The 25,668-nt window shown below is 42.3% G+C and overlaps 1 protein-coding gene across 1 annotated transcript in view; it reads left to right on the forward strand.

The window, feature by feature from the left end:
• The window catches only part of LOC126416630 (phospholipase A1 member A-like), a 104,277-nt gene extending 83,100 nt beyond the window's left edge, over window positions 1-21,177 (forward strand). Inside the window, exon 8 of the mRNA XM_050084392.1 lies at window positions 19,033-21,177. Coding sequence (XP_049940349.1) covers window positions 19,033-19,243 — 211 coding nt within the window. The 3' untranslated portion in view covers window positions 19,244-21,177. The remainder of the gene's footprint in view (window positions 1-19,032) is intronic.
• Window positions 21,178-25,668: the final 4,491 nt, after the last annotated feature.

Below are 25,668 nucleotides of genomic sequence, written 5' to 3' on the forward strand. Positions count from 1 at the left end.
TCCGAGGATATTTACTTCTACGTTACTCATGTTGGCAGCTGTTCTCGATTCGAACTCTCAACTGCAACAATACATTATCTGATGAAAAGCATCCGGATACCTATTAGTGGACATTAACATGGTGTGTGTCCACCGCCTATAATATGGCCTAAACTCTGCGAGGGACACTTTCGATGAACTATCCGAACGTCTGTAGAGGAATGGGCAGTCAGTTCTTCCTCAGGAACAGAGACTGGAGAAAGTAATCAAGTTGGACGTTGAGGTCTTCATCGATGACGACATTCTAACTATCCCCAAGTGTGTTCCATTGGGAACAGGTCGAGACTCTGGGCAGTCCAGTCCATTTCAGGAATATTACTGTCCACAAACCATTACCTCACAGATGCTGCTTTCTGTTATGATGCACTGTCATGCTAATACAAACAATCATCGTCTCCCAATCGTTCTTCTACTGTTCATGATCTTCCGCATTCAGCGTTTTCTTAGGCTCAGTAAGACGATTATACCCTAACCACGAAAAACACCCCCATACCATAACATCATGTAGTTGGTATTACGTTCTTGGTAGTTCACATCATGATTGGTAACTGTAGTGACTGACAATTCGCAGTTTTTCACAAACACAACTCTTATTTATGTACGTTTACAAGGTTGATGACTGAACAACAAAAGAAAGGCAATAGCCCCTAAATAGCTGTCTCCAGCCAATCAGGTTTTGGTGTAGTGATACTTCTTGCAGGCTGTGGCTCGAGCTCCCCCTGCAGGAAGTAGTGCTCGGAATGTCTGTTTCCATTATCTTGTATGTAAATAGCCGATGTTTATCATGGTGCTTTTGGTACGCCTTGGACATAGACAATCCCGTCCTCTGTGATGTAATATGGATTGAGGGCCCTCAGGGGCTACCTTGGCTCCGGCATAACAGTAAGATTTCCCAGGGGGTTTTCAAACTGAAACTCAGTCCATCGGACTGCCAAAACGTATGGCTTCACTCACTGCACCACCTGAAAGGTCAGTTAATACTGGCTACAGAGGTGTGTGGCTTATGAGGAGCTGCTTGAACATTGTACCCAATTTTTGAATTCTCTATTTACAATCATTGTGATATTTGGGCTGTATGCAGTTCGTTTACAATCACCTGTGCAACAGTGGACGGGACCTCTGTGCCAGTACGTGAGGTCCGCCTGGTATTGGTTTAACCTGTGGTTGTTCCTTCGCATATCTACCTCGCAATCACAACGCCAACAGTCGACTCGGACAGCTACAGAAGGGGTGATTTATTACTCATGTGACATCCAATTATTAATCCATGTTCGAAGTCACTGAGCTCTCCTGACACCGAGCGAGGAGGCGCAGTGGCTAGCACACTGGACTCGCATTCTGGAGGACGACGGTTCAATCCGGCGCCCAGCCATCTTCATTTAGGTTTTCCGTGATTTCCTTAAATCTCTCCAGCATCAGTCAACTGTTCTTTATCGCAAATACATTCACAGATTTCGAAGCAACTATCCGGATCGTCCTCGTTCATCGCGCGAAGCAACCTGAGAATGTAGGGTTTCAACTTTGTTTGCTTTAAAATGCGCTGATTTACTTACACTTGATTCACGCGCAGGTTGCCATGTGGACTTCTTTGGGGACCTTGTGAAAGTTTGTACCAATACGTCCATCCATCTTTCGTACCACGCAAAATCCCTTCCCTCTCAAATCTGTCGAATAATTTCGTTATTGTTACACTTGACGGTGGCGCAGCATCAAACTCTGCCCACCGTCGTCTTTGCACTTCTTTCATGTTTTCACATTTCCAACAACACTTTAAAATCAACTTTCTTTACTCCAAGAACTAGTTTCCAGCCTTCTTGCTATTTACGTGTAGTTAGTGTGAACTGAAAATAAACAAAAGGAAATGAATGATTACACACATTAGTCATGAGAGCACCATATAATCACAACTGGATCGGGTTATTTTTAATACGTCCTCACTTATTAAAGTTCCAACAGTTTAAACCCCTTTGTGAGATACCCTGTATTAAGATTTCTTCTGTTTCTGTTCCTGTACGGAGTATGAGAAAAATGACCGCCTGTACGCTTTTGTTCGACGTGTTCTTATCCTAGTTTTATCCACACTGTTGCAATGGTGTTGGTATGTAGTGGGCTGGAGAATACTCTGCCTTTCGACCGTGAAAGACGGTTCTTGAATTTTTCCAAACATCTTCTCGCGTGGTATATACTCTCTTTGTTCGAGTGGTTGCGTTTCAGTTGCACTTTCTCGCGCCGCTCACACAAACATGTAGCCATTCGCACTTCCTTTCTTTGAATGCGCTATATTTTGCCTGTTAGTTCCACCAGATATGTGTTTTCTATCCAATCTCTTTTGTAGAAAAACTGCAGTTTTCCAATATGCTACTACTGAATTGTCACCAGTTAGTTTCTTTAGCTACAACCGAACTTTTCATGTGCAGTGAATTGGTAGAGGATGTCCGATAATATGACCTTCCCGTTAACAGACTTGGACCCGTTGGATTCCGGTTATGGAGATCTTTAAATGCATTGGTGTATGTCCAACCCATCTACAACGTGCGAAAGTTACAGGAGCATGTGACATAATCCGAAACGGAACCAGATGTATTTCAAAGAGGAAGATGGGCTGTAGAATGTGTCTGATACGTGTTAACAACAGTCACCACTGTCTGTAGTATCTACGTCTTCGTTACAGGCAGATGGGAATGAGAGGACAGATTGGCTCATATCTCAACGGGTACAGGTTTCCGTGCATATGTTTATACGAAGATTTTTACTAGTTTTGATCAATACTATCTCAGGCAGGCATGTTCGAAACTTGTTATTACTACAATTGTTACCCTACACGATCTCTTCGAAAATAACATCTGCGAAAAATCTGAAACTATCCTCTAAGTATCCTGATAAATCTGATACTATCCTCGAAGTTATCAATGCGTACCGTGAATAAAAACGGTGCTATTACACTCCGCTGGAGCATACAAGACATCACTTCAGTTTCTGTACATAAGATTACATGCTGCACTACAGGAAACTTTCTATCCAGTCGGACACCTGGATGTTGTACAGGAGTGGACTTTCTTTAAACGGTACTGGTTAAACAGCGTTTGGAAAGTTTAGAAAATTGGATAAACCCGATTTCGTCTCTCCATGATACTGAGAATATCATGTGTGAAGAGCGTGAGTTGAGTTTCGGATGAACGATGTTTTCGGAACAGTTACTTATTTTCATGAAGGAAATTAGTTCGTTCCAGGTGGGACATAATGTTTGAATGTAAAAAATCTTCTACGGTTCTACTAGCTAAGGTCGTCAGCGTGCACTGGCCTGTAAACAAAATGATTCACGTTTCCATCGAGTGAAATTGTAGCAAGAAGATTTCCAATGCTTGTATGTATTTTTTTACCATCGTTAACATCTCAGCAGAACAGTTTCATTAACAAAGCTGTTCTGGTACAGAGAACTGCATGAAAGGGAGGAAACGATAATCGCTGGGGTGACAGTTTTTAGTGGATATGTAACGCGTCTGCTTCTGTTTTCGACGTCAATACATATTCTACCTTCAGTTCTGCTAACAGCAATTTACGCCAACATAACGGATGTACTGCAATGTTTTAAGAGATATTTGAGAACAGGTAGCGCACCATAATTTGTACATACCTTTTAGATAGCCGCTCTCGACGCAAGTTCTTTGTAGTCTCGGATTCTGCTCGATTTGTATATGCTGCAAGCGGAATTAGCAATAGTGGTATTGTTTTTGACTTACGTTCGACGTCTGTTTTCGTGAAGTACTTCAATTTATTCATAACGTATTGTTCTTGGTCACGTAATACTTGTGCTCACACAACTCTTTAGCTTTGTCGTCTCGTGATACAGGATGCCGCCAAAATTTGTCACATATTTTCACAGGTATTGAGAGACATCAACAAACGTCTTTTGACAGCTTACCTACAGTGTAGGATTTTGTATCTTATTAATCTGTGTTCAAATTCTTAAGAATAAAATTGAAATAATTATTGAAATATTTTAATTTTATATTCTGATTACAAAATTATAAAAAATGTGAGGATCTCATTCGAAAGAAACACATAGATAACATTTGCTTAACTGTTACCTCAGAAGAGAATCTATTATTTAACTGAACTCTACGTACGAAAATGACAAAATGAACTGATTAATACGACTTCTATAAGATAAATGACGAGATCAACAGATCGAACTCTCATACCTCTAAAAACATCACACATATTTTGCGCCAGTAGGTCGTGAGGATAATGTAAAAGTGTGTTTGATGTCTTTTGAGGCATACGTAGGACTTTTGCAAGGTTCAAATCATTCTACTACCCTTAGTAGTAGGTTCCATTGCAACTGACACTTACCTTTAACAGGTCTGAGCTTTGATCTGACGATGGCAGAAGCCGAAACGTTGCTGTACATAAAAAATATATTAAGCGATCTGGACGACTTTATTCACAACAGTTGCTGATGGACAGAGTAACAGCAAACAGCCGAAGTAGAGCGAAATCGCCACGGTTACCCCTACAGTATGTCACTTATGCTGCACGCACAGCTTTGTTGTACGGTTGGTGGCATAGCACGAAGACGCTAGTAGAGACAGCAAGCACGGCGTATCTTACACGGGGCTCGGCGCAGTTCCTGTTTTGTTTTCTTGTGCGTGTTGATAATTCCCGTTCAGCGTATCAGGCGGAGTAACAGGCACGTACGCACAGTTGCCGCTGAAGTAAAAACTTTTCTGACAAGAAACTACTAAGTTTTAGTTATCGCCGCGTATGCGGAAGACCAACAATTTACACCTAATTTAAATGCTGGACTTAAGCTGCCTCTAAACTCGGTAAACACAGCCGACTGCCTGCTTCAGCGATTAGACACCCACAATTACTTGCAACTGGGAAACTTTGTCACGGTTGTCGGCACGCAGCGTCCTGCCTACTCTTTGGGTCGGGCGCGCGTCTTTTTGTGTCAGGAAAATATCCCGTTATCGATCAGCAGAAACGCTCCCAAACTTTTTTGAGGGTAATCGGACCCCTGTCCTGTGCTTCTAACAGCTTTATTATCTCCATGTATTTTCAGGTTTTCTGTGTGGTTCTTAATAATTAACAGATATTTGGTATAACTAATTAAATTTAAATGTATTCTGTCAGATTACTCAAAATTGAAATCTCAGTATCTTCAGAGTCAAACGTCATTAGTTTCTGAGCTGTTTAAAACTTGTTTCTACTCGAAACAGTTAATGACAAATTATCATAATTAAATTGTTCTTATGTTTTTCGACACAACAGGATAATAATTATATAAAATTATATACTAGAAGAATTGTTATTTCTTCTCTATGAAACGTCCCCTTAAAAAAATTTATGAATTACTATGCGGGTTAACCCCTTACGTTGTTGAACGTTCTCAGACATTTCGCTCTTTACTTATTCTGATCAACACTAATCTGACACACAATATTTTTAGTGCAATCCCTACAAAAGAATGGCCCTGACTAACAATAACCTATACCTTTCGTGAATCACTTACCTCACAAAAATCTTCGTTACTCGAACTACTGCAATACAGCGAGCGCCACTACTGCCAGCTAAATAAAAGATTCAAACCACTGAAGGCACTAACTACTGATAGGCATAGTTAGCAAATGAAAGATTTTGATAGAGAACAAACAATGTATTTACCTTAATAGTGTTCAAAAGTCATAATATATATAGCAGTTCATGACATCCAGTCTTACAAATGTACTGTCTCTGATGGACACACGTCCAGATCATCCGCTCTCAAAATTCCGCCATCTCACTCCACACATCCACCACTGCTGGCGGCTCACCTCCAACTGCGCAACGCTACGCGCTGTTAACAGCCAACAGCCCAACACTACAATAGCAAACAACAATGCAAACCAGCCACAGACTGCACACAGCACAGCCAGTGATTTTCATACAGAGCGCTACGTGGCGTTACCAATAAAAGAACCTAAACAGCCTACTTACATCTAACTAGTTTCAGCCTCTCAGATCATCTTCTGGTGATTTCCCAATGCGTAATGACGGTACAAGAAGCCAAAACCAGTTAGTAAAAATATAAAATGTTCCAGAATGTGAAGGAGGTGTCCCTTTCTTATTACTGCAAAATTTATTTTTAAAATTGTTGCTTTGTTACTACTTTTGAGTTTTTTAACTGGTATTATATATCCAAAAATTTATTATCAAAGAACAAGTAACATATATTAAACAGAACAGCGAACACGTTAGAAAAAGTAAGAAATATTCAGAGGAGAACATCAGAAGCACAGAAAACTTTAGATGGAACGTGGAAGTCCTGGGGAAAATGAAGATTTTTACAAATACAGCGAAAAATTTATATGCTTCGTGGGGTAACGGAGACAAATTCAACGGAAATACTTTGAGAATAGCCGAAAACAGGTTGACCAAAAACATTTTCCAACACATCGTTGGTTTTAGAATAACCACCGAACGGGTAGGGCAGGTTAATAATAGCATTCACGAGACTGGTTTAATTTTATTTATCATTCATTCATTCATTTATTTATAGCATTGCAAAGCGACCCACCGGTTTGGTAACTATGGTGGGTCGTTTGTTACTAAAAATTAGTAGCAAACTGCAGAGGCAGACTCTTGGTCTTTTTCTACAGCTTCTCTCAGTGCTGTGTTTTCTTGTTTTTTACGTAATTACAATATTAATTAAAAACATGTGATACATAAAGTACATTTTGGGAAAGTAAAAATTTTCCTATATTCTTAAGAAGAAATAATAGAAGAAAAGAAAGATTTAGACAGTAAAAGAGGTCCCTTCGCATGGCTATTTCAAGTAGAAACACTTCGGTAAACACTTCGACTCTGCTCACCTAAATTAGCGTATTCTATTCTACAATGATTGCTACTGTATGTTTATACGTCGTGAGATTACATGGTTTGTGTATGAGGTTTAACATTACTATTTCTTCCTACAATCACTTCCTGCATTTTCCCGCGTCGTAAACGGGAGAGGAGACACGGAAGGGTGACCTCGAGCCTCGTCTCACGGAAAGGCACTTCCGATCCGTGTTGTGAGCTCGTCCGTTTAATTAAGTCTTATGATTCTGTATTTGTATGTTCATGTACAATATTATAAAATTCAATTGATTTACAGTTTGCATCTTATACAGTTTACGTATTATACAATCACATGTGTGAAAATAATGATCCCGAACGCTAAAGAATTACTTGTTTTACTTTATACAAACAGGAAAATTCATTGTTTTATTTCTTATTACAAACATATTTCAAAATTCCATGTATATATTACTTGTAGTATTGTTGCAGTCGTGTGATATGCTACTATCAGGTGACAATTGTCTGTTCATGTCGTCATCTGTTTCCTTATAAGCGTTTGAATCTCTGTTGTCCAATGTAGGGTTTGTGTATGGTCGTGATCTTGTATGTGGTCGTTGCTGCTTATAAGTCTTGTGCAGCGCTCTTGATATTTCATCAGTGGTCCGGTTAAGCATGCTCCATTTACCTGGACCTCTTGAAGCTTGCCCTACTCCTGTTATTTCTATCATCGGTTTTACGCGCGTAGGTGTGCTGAATTTTATTGATGTGTGTTCGAGAGATCCACGTTCCATACAAAGGCCAAAGCGGTACACGTGTGTAGGGTAAGGGCCATGGCCCGTCTGGAAATGTACCATGCCGCGACTTGGGTCAACATGTCTGAGCCTCAAACGTTCCCGGATGTTCTGGAAGAAGGAGAAGACCCGACGGACCTTATCAGATGTTTCCCTTTCTTTTTGCTGTGTCTCAGCCTTCAAAAGATTTAATTGGCGTTTTTCAATAATATGCTCCTCTGTTATCTATGTAACTTGTCTAGTCTTTCCCGTTTGAGTCAGTACGCTGTTGCTCTGAGTCTAATGGTTATGTCAATGGGGTGTGTTGCAAGTACAGCGCATAGAGATTCTACGGACGTGGTGCCAGATGCCCCTGATATTCTGAGCAATACACCTCTTTGTCCACGCCTCACAGTGGGTTTGCGGGTCGTTAGTGACAGTCGATGTGTCCAGGCATTTGCTGCGAAGCACATAGCAGACTGAAAGGCGACTGTATGATACATTCGTAGTGTCTGCAATGGTAATCTGTAGTGAGTTGAGTTTAACGTGACAAATTTGTGCGTTAGTCTTGTCGCTTTTTCAATTGTAAGTCTTATGGACTCGTTGAATGTTAATCATTCGTCGTGGTACGTGACTATGTGTCTTGTCATTTTATTTCTGTATGCTAGTTTTGTTCAGTCTAATGGTGGGTTTTTCCTCAGCGGCCAATGAGTAAATATACTGTCTTGTTTGCTGAAAACATGAAATTGTTATGGCTGCATCAGTCGTCCCTTATTTTTGCAAGGAGTTGTGTAGCTTTGCTTTCGATTTGCGCTCTCGAGTTTGCAGTTATTACTACTAGCAATTCGTCAGCATAGGCTACTACACCCTCAACCATGTCACCTTCGTCCAAATTATTTGGGAGTGGTCCTATGGCAAGACCTCAGAAAACTGTCCCGCATATTGAGCCTTTTCTTGATAATCTTTTGCTTTCTTACTTGTCATTGAGCCACACTGTCTTTGCAGTAGTCGCGTAAGACATTGCACTGGACTGTTAGTATCTGCGTCTCTCGTGGCCTTGCGGAGAAGGCAGGCCACCAGACCTTGTCGAAAGCGCCGGCTATATCTATGACTATTGTTACGGCGTATTTTTGTTGTGTGTCCTCTATGATTTCCAGCAAACGGTTAACGGCATCGTGTACTGAACTTTTGGGTCTAAAGCCATACTGATGTGGACTAAGGTTGAAGAGCGTCCTGTGTGAGTGTAGCTGATGGCAAAGGAGCTTCTCCTGTGCCTTAGTCAGTGTTCACGTGGTAGATGAGCTTGTAAGTCTTCGGATATGTTGAGTCCCGATCTTCTGATTTTTTGATGATTACTACGTTTGCAGTGTTCCACATAGCTGGGACCATGCCTTGCACAAATGCTTCACTCAGTAACTCTGTTAGAAAAGGGGTGATCTGTGCAACTATATTTCTTAGTATTTCTGAGTGTATACCGAGGGTGGTCTTCTTCTTTAACTGCTTAACTGCTAACGCTACATCTTCTCGGGCAAATGGGACAGTAACGGGGCCATTTGTCTTTGTAAGTCTGTGTGGTGCAGCTGGTCATTCGCCTTTTTGTCATCAGGGAGAAGCTTGTTCAGCAGGCACTGTACTGAACATCTCCACCCCCTTGTAATAGTGCCGTCTGAGCGTCTAAGAGTAACCAGTATTGTCGGCGTCTGTATCTTATCTGTTTGAAATTTGAATGTTTCTCCCCATAAATTGTTTTGTAGCTGAGCTTTCACAAAATTGTTTCAGTGATCCTGTCTCGTCCTGTATAGTTTCATGGTAGAAATGATACATAACGGAAGTGAGTACAACATTGCCATCAAAAACTGAAGCCTTTCTGGAAGAAACTACCTGGAAGTACAGTCAAAGTTGTATTGACCGAGTCACTCTCAAGAGACGCCGGTAGTTCCGGCCTGTTAGGCGTAGTGGAAGCAAGACTGGTTCCAAAATACAGTCGCCAGTTACCCCGGCCCACACATTCCGGCTGTACCGATGCTGATGGTTCGCTATCACCACACCTTGAGGATTCTGCATACTGTCCCACAGATGACTGTTGTGAAAGGTGAAGATACCGTTCCTCGTAAAGGTGGCCTGAAGAAGCCAGTGACAAAACTGCTCCTGATGTGGAAAGTCTGTCGCTAGTAAGCCTTGCACACGCTGTAAGTCATAAGGGTAGTAACAATTGTCACGGAGAGTGTTTCACACGGTCGTCTGGCTTACACTGTACTGGCGGGCAAACTGCCTGGTACTGACATGGCGGTCGCCTTCCCTGGTGTTAATCATATTTTCCTCCAAGTCTGGTGTCCGAACATTTCGGGGACGTCTTTCATGATTTCCTGCTTCCTGAAACGACCCTGTGTCAGACAAACGGCGAAACACTGTTACAAATACTGAATGGTGTGGTTGTCGTCGGCGGGGATAGTAGGTCTCCTGACACAACCTTGCCGCTCGCCGCCCGTTGCCATTTGCCTTTCCGTAAGTAAACACAATGTCGGCAAGCACTCGATTCGAAAACGGAACCATTGTGTACAACACTGTATCACATCCACTACAAGGTGAGTCAGCAAGAGAAGTGAATCTGTCGGAACATTACCAATGACTATGGCAGAAGTGTGCGCTAGGGCACGACATATGAGGAACAGTACCATACTCTAGGAGAAAACCATGTATACTGTAACTGTGGCTGCATGGCACAGCGCGTATTGGACCGCAGTCGCTGTAACAAAGCATGACTGAATAAATGGTCTGTGGGGTGGAAACCATGCATTTCCGGACATAAGTTCATTAGAAAATTTTTGTTCCGTATCATCTCATCAATCAATCCCTAGATTTTGTACAAGGTGGAAAAATTCACGCTGCAGAAACGATCAGTGGGGGCTTGTGAGTATACATTTCGCATGTTCACAAATTTTTACGTCCAGATAAACTTAAAAGGATGAAATAGTATGTGCTGCATAACAGTTATGATTTTACAGTTTTATACAACTGCAGCCACTACCAATATTATTAATAGTAATATGTATCTGTGACAAAAGAAAGGAGTGTTTTCCTGGAATTTTCTTGTTTTGTACATAATTAAGCACAGTTTAGGGCAAGAGGGACGTAATGTGTAAGCTTTCGTTCCTCTCCGTTTCGTCAGCCTGAAGCAAGAAAACGGCATTATTTCCACTTACGGAATTGACTGTTCTTCCATGTAGTCCACAGAAATGTTAATGTTAATACACATACACCACACCGAAGGTACACGTTCAAGCGCGGGATTAGCCGAGCGGTCTAGGGTGCTGCAGTCATGGACTGTGCGGCTGGTCCCGACGGAGGTTCGAGTCCTCCCTCGGGCATGGGTGTGTGTGTTTGTCCTTAGGGCAATTTAGGTTAAGTACTGTGTAAGCTTAGGGACTGATGACCTTAGCAGTTAAGTCCCATAAGATTTCACACACATTTGAACATTATTTACACGTTCAATAGAGAAAACTATACTGCAACATGACTGACACTGCCTATTTATAAAGAAAAGCTGTATGTATATTTTTCAATCGGGCAGTTGTCACGATCTCGCTACGATTCAAGCCTGTAATGTCATTCATAACCTTTTCTTAATTGCAAGCATTGCCAATGCCGGAAGCCTATTGTCCGTCATTGCGTTTCGAAGAAAGGTTTTTACCCTTTTCATTGTTGAGAAACAACGGGATTACTGTATGATAAAATCCAAAACCTAATATACTGTAACACATTGACAAAGCCTCAAAACAGATTGATTTTCTATCGCTATAACATACACTGACGTCTGATCTAATTTTACTACGTATATAGTGAGTGAATCTGCACATCTGAGGAATGTGCTCTCATCTAGCGGGATTTATGTCAAGCGAACGGGGATAAACGTCTGCCGCAGTGTGCTACCAGCTAATGGTATTGACCTAAATTTGTATTTCAGTGCAATGGTTGGCTGTGCACGCCGAGAACCATGCACATTGTTTATCAAATCCACATGTGTTTTATCCTTAAAGCAATTACGTCATCACAGTTGTGCATGAGTAAAAGCTCCTTAAAACGTGCACAACTGAAGATGTGCTCGCCAAGTTTCAGAACGTGTAGAGGACTAGCAATGTAGCATTGCACGGTAGACTTAAGTGGCGTAGTCTGTATTTCAGATTACCGTATCTATGTTACGTTTAACAGCATTCAAAGAAAAAAATAATAATAAATCCACAAGGTGTCAGAACTTAGTGTGTTCACGTGGTCTTATGCTCTTACATAGTAGCCGCCACTGGAAACAGTCATCTTTAAATGGGGTACATATTTGTTGCAAGGAATATGATACTAAATAAAGGCTGTTGTAGTACAATGCATAGTGTAAAAGATAAATGATAATTTTGGTTGTGTCTCATGTTGCATAATGCATTTAGATAAAAGTAAAATTGTTGTTACTAATTAATTAATCATTCATTCACACAGACAACACAACAACAGTTTGTCAGGCAGTTATAGTGTCAGAACTTTGAGGTTGCCGAGGGTGGCATCCTTCGTGGCAGCAATCTGAAACAAAGAACAGTCGACATGAAGATGAGTGCCCATTATTGTACCCATACTGTAACTATTCTATAGGGGCTCATAACACATTTATTTACGTAGAATAGGAATTAATAATAAGATTGCTACGAATATGCGGCGCGAGGTTCCACCTCATAATGTCAGTATTGTCTCTTGAGCATAAAAGTTTGACGATCACTGAGTAAGGACGTTGACTTCGCTACAAACCCTAGCGTTCAACATTGGTACTGGAGAACGTACTTCCGGCTCTTGAGGAAGACATTGAGACGCCTCGCTGAAAGCGTATCCAGCACAGCTGGTGTTTCACAAGTCATGTTACACGTTTCTAGAGCTTGTAGAGGGGACTTAAAGTTTTACCCAGGAACCCATGTCCGAAAACGTCATCCAATGACGCTACATAGCACCAAAGTTATAGGCGCCGGTGCCTGTTAAGTATACAGGGTGAGTTACTTAACAATACCACTGGATACGCTTCCCAAACGACAACAAACACTGAATAACCAATCCCACAGACCGAAAGTGAGGAAAGGAGCTGGTGGAATTGGTTAATACAAACCACTGAGAAATGCACGGAAGTACGATTTTCAAAAAATATTTATGTTTTTATTAATGGAAGCCTGTTATTATTTTTAGCACAACTGAAAATAGAAAAAAAATATTTAATTAATGCCGTTTGTTACATTGTAAAATAGTAATTACATCCAGAGTAATTTTTAACATGAATTTGACGCTTGAGTAGCTCCTCAGCAGTTCAATCGTGTATATCGGAGAGAACCGAATTAATTAGGGATTCAAAAAGAACAGTGATGTATCGTAAGAACAGAAGAGACATGAGCAGCACGTTACGTCCACATGCTAACATTTTTATTAGTCTTTTTCTCTGAAGAATGCTGTACGGCACTGATTTCTTAGAAGAAAATGTACATTAACATGAGAATGTAGTTAAACTTACAAATTTGTTTTTTGTTTTCAATTACAGAATGTAAAAGAATGTGCCCTGTCATTTCAAGCCAATAAATGTACAAAGCGGTGCCCATCATTTGCTGCACACATTTTCAGCCTACCACGTAATGAATGTCTTGTACGATGCAGTACAATGTAATATGGTGTAATGTTGCCACAGGCTGCCCCAATACAATGTTTTACATCCTCTGGGGTTGTAGGCACATCACGGTACACATTCTCCTTTAACGTACCCCACAGAAAGAAGTCTATAGGTGTAAGATCAGGAGAACGGGCTGGCAAATTTATGCGTCCGCTACGTCCTACGAAATGCCCGTCGAACATTCTGATAAGGGTAAGCTTAGTGTCCGTTGCAGAATGTGCAGAAGCGCCATCATGTTGATACCACATACGTCTACGCGTTTCCAGCGGGACATTTTCTAGCAATGTTGGCAGATCATTTTGAAGAAACTCGTTGTATTTTTGCAGCTGTTTTGGTGCCTTCAATGAAGTGGGGACCAATGAGATGGTCGGCAATTACTCCGCATCATACATTTACATTCCACCGTCGCTGTCGCTCTACCTGTCGAAGCCAGCGAGGGTTGTCCACGGACCGGTAATGCATGTTTCGTAAATTCACTGCACCCTGGTTTGTGAAACCTGCTTCATCCATAACAGATAGAACTGCAACGCATTCTCTGTTAATGCCCATTGACAGAAATTCACTCGACTATTAAAGTGGTCTCCATGTAATTGCTGATGCAGCGACACATGATACGGATGAAATTTGTGACGATGAAGTATGCGCATTACACTACTTTGACTCATTGCACTGCCTCTTGCGATTTCAAGTGAACTCACGTGTGGCTTCACGGCAACAGCAGCTAACACACCAACTGCTCCTGCATCCACTGTGATGGGTTTGTTACGGACCTGTTTGTGTGTTATGGCCATACCTGTTGCATGCAATTGTTTGTAGATGTTTTCAAATGTGCGGCGCGTTGGATCATCCCTGCCCGTGTACCTTACCGCATAAACCTGCAGGCTGCAGCTCATTTCGTCTACACTCGCCGTAAATGAGTATCATCTCTACCTTTCCAGAGCTAGAATAAACCATTTTCACAGTTCTTACAACACTGTACACACTGTTGTACTTGCGACCTTCTCACGTTCCTACTGTGCGAACTTCCGTTCTTACTTGTGTACAGTACACTATTACAGACGTCCGATAACACAGTGTACCACAGTTATTCTGACTGTAAGGACTAATTCAACAAGCGCTACATGCAGACACTGAGACAGCCAGCCGCGTAAACATCGTGGTCTTCCTAAACACGCGACTGAATGTCTGAGGTTTCAAGCGTCAACTTTACGTTACAAATTACTCCGGATGTGCTTAACATTTTACAATGTAACAAACGCCATTGATTAAGTATTTGTTTCTATTTTCAGTTGTGCTAAACAGATTTCCATTTTAAAAAAATAAGTATGTGTTGAAAATCATACTTCCGTACATCTCTCAATGGTTTGTATTAACCAATGCCACCAGCCCCTCTCCACACTTTCGGTCTGTGGAATTGGTTATTCAGTGTTTGTTGTGGTCTGGGAGGTGTTTCCAGTGGTAATGTTAAGTGACTCACCCTGTAGGAATATAGAGGGTGGTTCAGTAATGATTTTACAAATTTTCAAGGGTGATGGAGACAGATAAATGTATCATTTTGAGGTATGAGTCTCTGTGCAGGAAACGAATGAGTCCAAAGTTATAAGCGAAAACCGTTCTGATGCCTCTGACAGTGGCATGTACCGTTACTGTTGTTGCTAAGATTGTAGGTGGGCAACTTTCAGAGGTGATACTATGGACCAAGACAAGAAAAAATGTCCAGTAAACATGAGCTCTAAAATGCATACGTTAAGAGCTTTGAACACTACTTCAATAGAGGAGATGTGTTTCACAGAAATGAAGATGAACAACTGCTCATAGCTCCTCAGGTATGCATTTGAGAGCCTATGTTTACTGGACATTTTTTCTTGTCTTGCACAATACTACCACCTCTGAAAGTTGCCTACCTACAATCTTACCAACACCACCTCTGAAAGGTACCTACCATAGATTACAACAGCTTAAATCAAAAATTTAAATTTGTGGTAAGGTCTTATGGAACCAAACTGCAGAGGTCATCGGTCACTATGCTTACGCATTATTTAATCCAACTTGAACTGACTTGTGCTAAGGACAACACACATTCCCAAGCCCGAGGGAGGACTCGAACCTGTCCGCAGCTCGTGGTCGTGCGGGTTCGATTCCCGGCGGGGTCAGGGATTTTCTCTGCCTCGTGATGACTGGGTGTTGTGTGCTGTCCTTAGGTGATGTGTCGACAGAAGTGCCGACACAGTGTGGTTTGAGGGGACCGCAATGCACGCTATAAACACACGAAGGATGGCGTGAGGTCTGAAACAGGATACGTAATGAATGCTATAAAGAAAAGTACGTAGCTGCTGGAATACTTAACTTTAATCCATCCTTGTTGTACATCGCTATTGACGATACAAGTGAGACTCTGTAGATTCAGGCAATAAACTACTAATGGCGCCTTGCTAGGTCGTAGCCATTGACTTAGCTGAAGGCTATTCTAACTATCTGCTCTGCAAATGAGCGAGGCTTCGTCAGTGTGCATCGCTAGCTACGTCGTCCGTACAACTGGGGCGAGTGCTAGTCCGTCTCTCGAGACCTGCCGTGTGGTGGCGCTCGGTCTGCGATCACTAACAGTGGCGACACGCGGGTCGGACATGTACTAATGGACCGCGGCCGATTTAAAGCTACCACCTAGCAAGTGTGGTGTCTGGCGGTGACACCACATTAGGTTAGTTAGGTTTAAGTAGTTCTAAGTTCTAGGGGACTGATGCCCATCGATGTTAAGTCCCATAGTGCTCAGAGCCATTTGAACCAAGGACTCGAACCTCCGACGGGTGGAGCCGCGCGGACCGTCACAAGACGCCCTAAAACGCGCCGCTACCCCGCGCGGTGCAATAACAGTACCGGTGCACGTGTTCCACTGTCAGAGGTACCAGAATGAGTTTCGCTTGTAGCTTTCGACTCGTTCGTTCCCGAACTGGCGACCCTTACCGACCTCCCGACTCAGCAGCATTAGTGGCAGAACAACTGAGAGAAAATTTCCTCAGCATGTTATAGTCTTAGGTGGAGATTTTAATTTACCAGATATACACTGGGACACTCAGATGTTTAGGACGGGTGGTAGGGACAGAGCATCGAGTGACATTATACTGAGTGCTCTATCCGAAAATTACCTCGAGCAATTAAACAGAGAACCGACTCGTGGAGATAACATCTTGGACCTACTGATAACAAACGGACCCAAACTTTCCGACTCTGTAAGCGCAGAACAGGGAATCAGTGATCATAAGGCCGTTGGAGCATCCTGAATATGGAAGTAAATAGGAATATAAAAAAAGGGAGGAAGGTTTATCTGTTTAGCAAGAGTAATAGGAGGCAGATTTCAGACCACCTAACAGATCAAAACGAAAATTTCTGTTCCGACACTGACAATGTTGAGTGTTTATGGAAAAAGTTCAAGGCAATCGTAAATGCGTTTTAGACAGGTACGTGTCGAGTAAAACTGTGAGGGACGGGAAAAACCCACCGTGGTTCAACAACAAAGTTAGGAAACTACTGCGAAAGCAAAGAGAGTTTCACTGCAAATTTAAACGCAGCCAAAACCTCTCAGACAAACAGAAGCTAAACGATGTCAAAGTTAGCATAAGGAGGGCTATGCGTGAAGCGTTCAGTGAATTCGAAAGTAAAATTCTATGTTCCGACTTGACAGAAAATACTGGGAAGTTCTGGTCTTACGTTAAATCAGTAAGTGACTCGAAACAGCATATTCAGACACTCTGGGATGATGATGGCATTGAAACAGAGGATGACACGCGTAAAGCTGAAATACTAAACACCTTTTTCTAAAGTTGTTTCACAGAGGAAGACCGCACTGCAGTTCCTTCTCTGAATCCTCGCACAAACGAAAAAAATGGCTGACATCGAAATAAGTGTCCAAGGAATAGAAAAGCAACTGAAATCAACAGCAGAGGAAAGTACACTGGATCTGACGGGATACCAGTTCGATTCTACACAGAGTACGCGAAAGAACTTGCCCCCTTGTAACAGGCGTGTACCGCAAGTCTCTAGAGGAACGGAAGGTTCCAAATGATTGGAAAAGAGCACAGATAGTCCCAGTTTTCAGGAAGGGTCGTCGAGCAGATGCGCAAAACTATAGGCCTATATCTCTGACATCGATCTGTTGTAGAATTTTAGAATATGTTTTTTGCTCGCGTATCATGTCATTTTTGGAAACCCAGAATCTACACTGTAGGAATCAACATGGATTCCGGAAACAGCGATCGTGTGAGACCCATCTCGCTTTATTTGTTCATGAGACCCAGAAAATATTAGATACAGGCTCCCTGGTAGATGCCATTTTCCTTGACTTCCGGAAGGCGTTCGATACAGTTCCGCACTGTCGCCTGATAAACAGAGTAAGAGCCTACGGAATATCAGACCAGCTGTGTGGCTGGATTGAAGAGTTTTTAGCAAACAGAAGACAGCATGTTGTTCTCAATGGAGAGACGTCTACAGGCGGTAAAGTAACCTTTGACGTGCCACAGGGGAGTGTTATGGGACCATTGCTTTTCACAATATATATAAATGACCTAGTAGATAGTGTCGGAAGTTCCATGCGGCTTTTCGCGGATGATGCTGTAGTATACAGAGAAGTTGCAGCATTAGAAATGCAGGAAGATCTGCAGCGGATAGGCACTTGGTGCAGGGAGTGGCAACTGACCCTTACCATAGACAAATGTAATGTATTGCGAATACATAGACAGAAGGATCCTTTATTGTGTGATTATATGATAGACGAACAAACACTGGTAACAGTTACTTCTGTAAAATATCTGGGAGTATGCGTACGGAACGATTTGAAGCGGAATGATCATACAAAATTAATTGTTGGTAAGGCGGCTGCCAGGTCGAGATTCATTGGGAGAGTACTTAGAAAATGTAGTCCATCAACAAAGGAGGTGGTTTACAAAACACTCGTTCGACCTATACTTGAGTATTGCTCATCAGTGTGGGATCCGTACCAGGTCGGGTTGACAGAGGAGATAGAGAAGATCCAAAGAAGAGCGGCGTGTTTCGTCACAGGGTTATTTGGTAAGCGTGATAGCGTTACGGAGACGTTTAGCAAACTCAAGTGGCAGACTCTGCATCGCGGTGTAGCTTGCTGTCCAGGTTTCGAGAGGCTGCGTTTCTGGATGAGGTATCGAAAATATTGCTTCCCCCTACTTATACCTCCCGAGAAAATCACGAATGTAAAACTAGAGAGATTCGAACGCGCACGGAGACTTTCCGGCATTCGTTCTTCCCGCGAACAATACGCGGCTGGAACAGGAAGGGGAGGTAATGACAGTGGCACGTAAAGTGCCCTCCGCCACACTCTGTTGGGTGGCTCGCGGAGCATAAATGTAGATGTAGAAAGTGATACATTTATCCGTTCCATCATCCTTGAAAGTTTGTAACATCATCACAGAATCACCCAATATATACAAACATTTACAGATGCCAGCGCCTTTCACTTTGACGCTCTGTAGCGTCGTTGGATGACATTTCCGGACATGGGTTCTCTATTTAAAACAGCCCGTAGAGATGTGTACGATGAATTGTGAAATACACTGTAGGCGAAGGGTGGACGCAGCTCATATTAATGCCCACCAAGAAGTGACCGGATACTTTTGATCAGGTATTGTACGAACAGTGGGAATTTGAACGAGAGGCACGAGACGAGCATATGTGGTTGTGTGTCCGCAGGCAGGAGGGCTTCTTCGTGGTGCAGACGGCGTCGTCCCCGCCGTTCGCGCTGGGCCGTTGGCGCTCTAGCGACCCGTACCGCCAGCACACGCAGCCACTGCCCGTGGCGCTGCCTGCGGGATCTGCCGACGACTGCGAAGACGAAGACGCTGGCCGCCTCCTCCGCATGCTGCTCGGCGACCGCGAGCCCGAGCTCGTGTTGCTGCCCTGACTGTCCACCCTGCTCTGCTCTACAGTCTGTCTAGTCTGACAAGCGGTTACAGCTGTTTTCTTAGACACAGGCCGCATCTACATGTCTCCCCTACACCCAAGCCGTCATTAGCGTGCTCTGGCGGTGCACCGTTCAACATCCATATACTTGTAAATCCTCCCCTATTTATGTTAGACTACGCTTCAAAAGCCAAAGACAGGAATGCGTCTCCACGATTTAATGCGACAACGTTCTCCTTGAAATGCGTGCCTCACTTCATTTGTAATGGTTTAAGCAAACGAAACCTATCACTTGATATGTTGTAGAGAATACTAAATAAATTATGTAACAGTAGCACCAGCTGCTCTAACAACATATAAATACACAAGCTGTGACCATTACTGCCCCCCCCCCCCCCCCCCGCCCCCGCCAAAAAAAAAAAAAAAATCAAGCTTGAATATCGAGGGGTACTGCATTGCAGCGTGCGATAACTTGGAAATTTGAGTTGATCAGGGATCGTGTCCTGATGACCGAAGCGGTAAGGCAATCGCTCGTGAGAAGCGATAAATCCGTGTTCGAGTCCCGATGCGACACAAATTTTCAACTTTCGCCATTGCCTTGGCACAATGCCTTTGCGGCTGGAAGTCCTGAATTCTCACCCATGCCTTCCCACTTTTTTCCCATTCTCTGTTTCATATTAATTTGAATATCAAATGACGTATTATAACATCACCTGCAATTTTAGTAGTAGATTACAGGAATCGGAAAACTTCTCCGTCCATCTTGTCATTACAAGTAAACTATTTCGCACCCTTACAGCTGAGCTACACAACTCATTCCAGGACACAACGCTCTCACTGAGCTGTTGTTAGACGAAAGCGAAACTAGAGCTTACCGAAAATGTAGTTAATCCAGGCATATCTAGCAGCAAGTTGCGAAACAGGACGACAGAAGAGCCAGAGAGGTAATCAGAACTGTAGTAGGAAGAAAAGCAATGCGTTTTCAGTGCCAATGCGTCGGTCAGTAGTAGCTGGTGGCAGAAATGGTCGAGTGGATACCTCAATAAACTGCCACAACTGCTGTTATCACAAGTAAAAATGCGGAGCAAAGGGCAACCGGTACTAAACAGCAAGCACATTGTGACGAACTGGCCTGTCGTATCTTGACAATACGACCACAAATCCAATCATGTGCTACCACTGCCTATATAAATCCGTAAATACTCCATTACAATGTCTGTCACGGGCCGCCACGGGAGCGCAAGGCACCGAGATATCAAATACCTCTGGTTGTCAGATGATGACTATGATTTTTACATTCTCAGACCCATTACTGTACTTGAAGACTGAACAAGTGTAGAATACAATTGTATTATTCTCTTTTACCATGGTGTCCTACCGGATGTTAACGTTCACTATGCCACACAGAGCGATACAGTTTGCCATACTAAGTGATGTTACCATTTACAATCTCGTGCTAGTAATCACTATCATTTACTACGTTGTGCATTTACCATTCGCTGTAACATGACGTTACCACTTACCTTGTCATTTTAGCTCAAGTTACCAATCACCATGGCACGACACCCAATGTCACCATCTACCATCTACCTGGCGTTACCATTTACCAAGCCATACTTCCTGACCTTAGCATGTATCAGCAATACAAACGTCAAGAAATATCATGAATAATGAAGCACGTTGGTATTGTGGAATATCCGTTTCATATGTTGTACATATACAGAATGTTAACAGAGAATACTATAAGCTCACAAACCATGTTCACATACCAAATATTCCTCACTGACAAAATGAAGTATAAATGCATTGCGAATATAAGAAAGTAATTACGTTATTTAAGTACCTACCGTGATTGTATCCCAACATTTGTTGTTTAAAGAAGTCATATAAATTTAGATTAAAGAGCAAATAAAAATTTAAATTACTTCTGTTTAATTTTTTTTCTCGTATCGCATAAACTGTCATTCTGAGACTGCTGTTCTTTGGAAACTTTTTATGAATTATTGTTACAAATCATTTTCAGTAACTTTAATTTTCATTTCTACGTAAATGTTGTTCTTTACATAGCCCTTTTAACTTCAGTTTCTAGAATGAAACCAGTATCTGTCCTAGTTTACGACTACGCTAATTTATTTATAGGTTGTAAGTATTTCTAGTTATTCCAATCTCATCTCCAGGTGTGTCTTTTGCAACAGCTAATTTTAACACGTTTTTATTGGGTCGTTTTCTTGTCTGGCTGTTCGTTACAAATTTAGCAATTGATTTTAAACGAACTTCCCAATGAACTACTGGCTTGAAACTTTGAGTATATGTGAGAACTGGATGACAATGGAATATTAACTCTCTTTCGTGTCTGTGGGGTGGGGTTTAGTACTTTGTTTACCATGTTTTTATCAGGTCGCTTTCTTGTCGGTTGGTGTGTTCGGTACAAATTTTGCAGTCGATTTAAAACTAATTTTCCGATGAGCTATAGATCTGCAACTTTCAATACAGCTTAGGACTGGGCGACAATGCAGTAGCAACTTGCTTTCTGGTATGTGCCGAAGGGTGCTTTGTGTGGTCCCGGCGGAGGTTCGAGTCCTCCCTCAGGCGTGGGTGTGTGTGTGTTTGTCCTTAGGATAATTTCGGTTAAGTAGTGTGAAAGCTTAGGGACTGATGACCTTAGCAGTTAAGTCCCATAAGATTTCACACACATTTGAACATTTTTTGTACTTTGTGTACCACTGCCATTTCTCCCTTTTCTTGTTGCAGTCGCGAATGTTTCGTGGTAAGAACGATTGTTGTTAAACCTGTGTGTGAGTCCGATTCTCTCTCATTTTTACCTTCACGGTCGTTTCGTGAGTTATATGTAGGATGAATCAATGTATTGGTTGACTTAGGTGAAGAGGAACTGCAATAAAATTGACATTTGCCATTTGTCTCTGTTGCACCCTCTTCAAAATGTTTGAAATCAATTGAAAAATTCCAAACCCGCAAGACTTAAGAGCAGAAAATAATTATTCACATTTTTTAAATGTAACACATTTTCAAAACGGACTAAGAAGTGTAAAATAATGTCTCCTAACCTCATACAGTTAATCCGGACAATTTGTGCATGTGAATTTTTAAAGCTATTGAGAGTACTTGTAAAATTTAAAACGAGAAACCTGGGACGCATGCGACAGATAGTAGTAAGGGGTGTAGAGAGTAACCGTCGTTGAGAAAAGTCACACAACAGTTCATACTGAAGTGTTGGCAGAAGAGCCAACACCGTGTTGCTAGAGGCGGCCGAAATGCACGCTTTTAGCTCATGCAGGCTGGCGTGAGGTCTGGAACATTACAAGGAAATTAGAACTTAGAAAAACGGACGCAGTTGCTGTAATACTTAACTTTAATCCATTATTGTAGAACATCGGTCTGACGGTACAGGCATCACAAGTTAAATATCTATTGATAATGGCGCCTTGCTAGGTCGTAGCAAATGACGTAGTTGAAGGCTATACTAACTATCGTCTCGGCAAATAAGAGCGTATTTGTAAGTGTAGCATCGCTAGCAAAGTCGGCTGTACAACTGGGGCGAGTGCTAGGGTGTCTCTCTAGACCTACCGTGTGGTGGCGCTCGGTCTGCAATCACTGACAGTGGCGACACGCGGGTCCGACGTATACTACCGGACCGCGGCCGATTTAAAGGCTACCACCTAGCAAGTGTGGTGTCTGGCGGTGACACAAGACATACCATCTCCATTGCAATGAAATTGCTAATGACTTAGGTACACTATTCATGCAACAGTTGCATATTGCAATGTTATACCTCACTATGAACGGCGCTTGTGAAATGTCAGTACTTTGTATAACCGTTTTCTTGTCATTCAGCGTTATCTTCCTCTTGGGGAGGGAACCATATCGCTGATCTCGGTGCTCTGTATTGAATGGCAAATCACTGTCCTCATCATACATATTATTAGGATAAGCCAAATATATCTACAAGACACAACGTACAGCAGAATCACCTGCCACCGTTGAAAAATTCATTCAGTCGATTTCAGAATGACCCTCCAGTAGTTAAAAATGCCTGCATGGCAAACCAGTATAAATTCCGAACATCCAAGTACAAGATGTAACTTGAATAGATGGTACTGTTGAAATTTTACTGATTCGTGAGTTGTTTGTCTTGTTGTGCCTGTGAATACATTGGTAAAGCTCTCCATGCATCTCGCACTGAAAGTACAACATGATGACAACTTTGGTTAAAAGCTCCATTTCGACTAGTGTATTTTTGAGTATTGTGGTCCAATGATAACCCAACTGCTAAGTAGTAGTAGTCAGGTTCAGAATGCATGTTGCAGGCATAACTCCAGAATTGTTCGAATACATCTGCAAGGAGGAATAAATCTGTGCTCATATAAAGCCCTGCATATTCACCTAAGTTAGAGATATTAAATTCGTGACAAACACACACCATGTGTTCAAATTCTGCATCAGGCAAGTTTTCTGGAGAATGGAAATATACCAACTAGTGTGGTTTCAATGAGCCCTCTGTCAAATCCAGGTATTCATACGGGAAGATCCCTTCATCTTCATCATACTCCGCAAGCCACCTAATGGTGTGTGGCGGAGGATACTTTCGGTACCACTATCCAATCCCTCCAACCCTGTTGCACTCGCGAATAGTGCGTGGGAATAATGATTGTCGGGAAGCTTCTGTATTGGCTCTAATTTCTCGAATTTTCTCCTGATGGTCAATACGCGAGATGTATGTGGGGGGAAATAGTATGTTGTCTGACGCCTCCTGAAAAGTGCTGTCCCGAAATTTCAGTAGAAAATCTCTCCGTGATGCACAGCGTCTCTCTTGTAACGTTTGCACTGGAGTTTATCTAGCATCTCCGTAACGCTCTCTCGCCAGCTAAACGATCCTGTGGCGAAACGCGCCGCTCTTTGATAGATCTTCTCTACCTCCTCTATCAGTCCTACCTGATAGGGATCCCAGGTAGATGAACAATTCTCAAGAATCGAGCGAACAAGCGCCTTATAAGCCACTTCCTTCGTGGGTGAGTTACATTTCCTTAAGATTCTTCCGATTAGTCTGAGTCTTGTGTCTGCTTTTCTCACTATCTGTTTTATATGGTAATTCCACTTAAGGTCGCTCTGGATAGTTATGCCTAGATATTTTACAGCAGACGCTGTCTCCAGCTGTTTGTCACCAATAGTGTTGCTACACAGTAGTGGAATTCTTTTCCTATGTGTGTGCATTATGTTACATTTATTTACCTTCAGAGTCAACTGCCAGAGTCTGCACCATTCATCAATTCTCTGCATGTCGTTCTGCAAATTCTTACTATCTCCTGGCGTTGCTACTTTGGTATAAACAACTGCATCATCTACGAATAACCTTAAAGAGCATCCGACGGTTTCTACTAGATCATTTATATATATTGTGAACAGCGACATGTTGAGTTCTATCTGCAAGAAAGTCTTGAATCCAATCGCAGGTCTGCTCCGATACTACTTAAGCTCGTCTTTTTTTCATTAAACGGCAGTACGGGACGGTGTCAAATGCCTTACTGAAACCTGCCTGAGCGCCGTTGTCCACTGCGCTGTGGATCTCATGGAGGAACAGAGCGAGCTGAGTTTCGCAGGATCTCTGTTTGCGGAATTCATGTTGATTTTTATATAGGAGCTTTTCATTTTCCAAGAACGTCATAATTCTTGAGCATAAAACATGTTCCATAATTCTATAACCAATTGACGTCAACGATATAGGTCTATAAATGTGTGGACTGTCTTGTGGCCTTTCTTAAAAACGGGAATCACCTGCCCTTTTTTCCAGCCGTTAGGCACCTTTCGTTGCTCAAGCGATCTGCGATAAATTACTGCTAGAAGGGGAGCAAGTTCTTTCGCACAATCCTTATAGAATCTTATAGGTATCTCATCTGGTCCTGAAGCCTTCCCACTACTAAGCGATTGTAACTGCTTTTCAGTTCCGCGATCGGTTATCTCAATATCTGCCATTTCGGCGTTCGCACGACGATTGAAAGGAGGGACAGTGTTACGATCTTCTGCAGTGAAACAACTTCGGAAGACCGAATTTAGAATTTCGGCCTACTCTCTGTTATCTTCCGTTTCGGTAGCGATGTGGTCGCTGCAAGAATGAATAGATGATTTTTACCCACTTACTGATTTTACATACGACCAAAATCTCTCAGGGTTTTTACTCAGGTTGTTTGACAACGTCTTACTTTGGAAATCATTGAAAGCTTCTCTCATTGCTCTCCTTACGCTCATTTTCGCTTCGTTCAGCTTTTGTTTGTCAGCTGGGTTTTTACGTCTCTTGAATCTGAGATGAAGTGCTCTTTGTTTACGTAGCGATTTTCTAACACGGCTATTAAACCACTGGTGATAATTCTGAGCCAGCACGGGAGGCTTCTTCTGTTGGGCCAGCGGTCGAGT

The sequence above is a fragment of the Schistocerca serialis genome, chromosome 8 (assembly GCF_023864345.2).
Source record: "Schistocerca serialis cubense isolate TAMUIC-IGC-003099 chromosome 8, iqSchSeri2.2, whole genome shotgun sequence".
In the NCBI taxonomy this organism is placed as follows: domain Eukaryota; kingdom Metazoa; phylum Arthropoda; class Insecta; order Orthoptera; family Acrididae; genus Schistocerca; species Schistocerca serialis.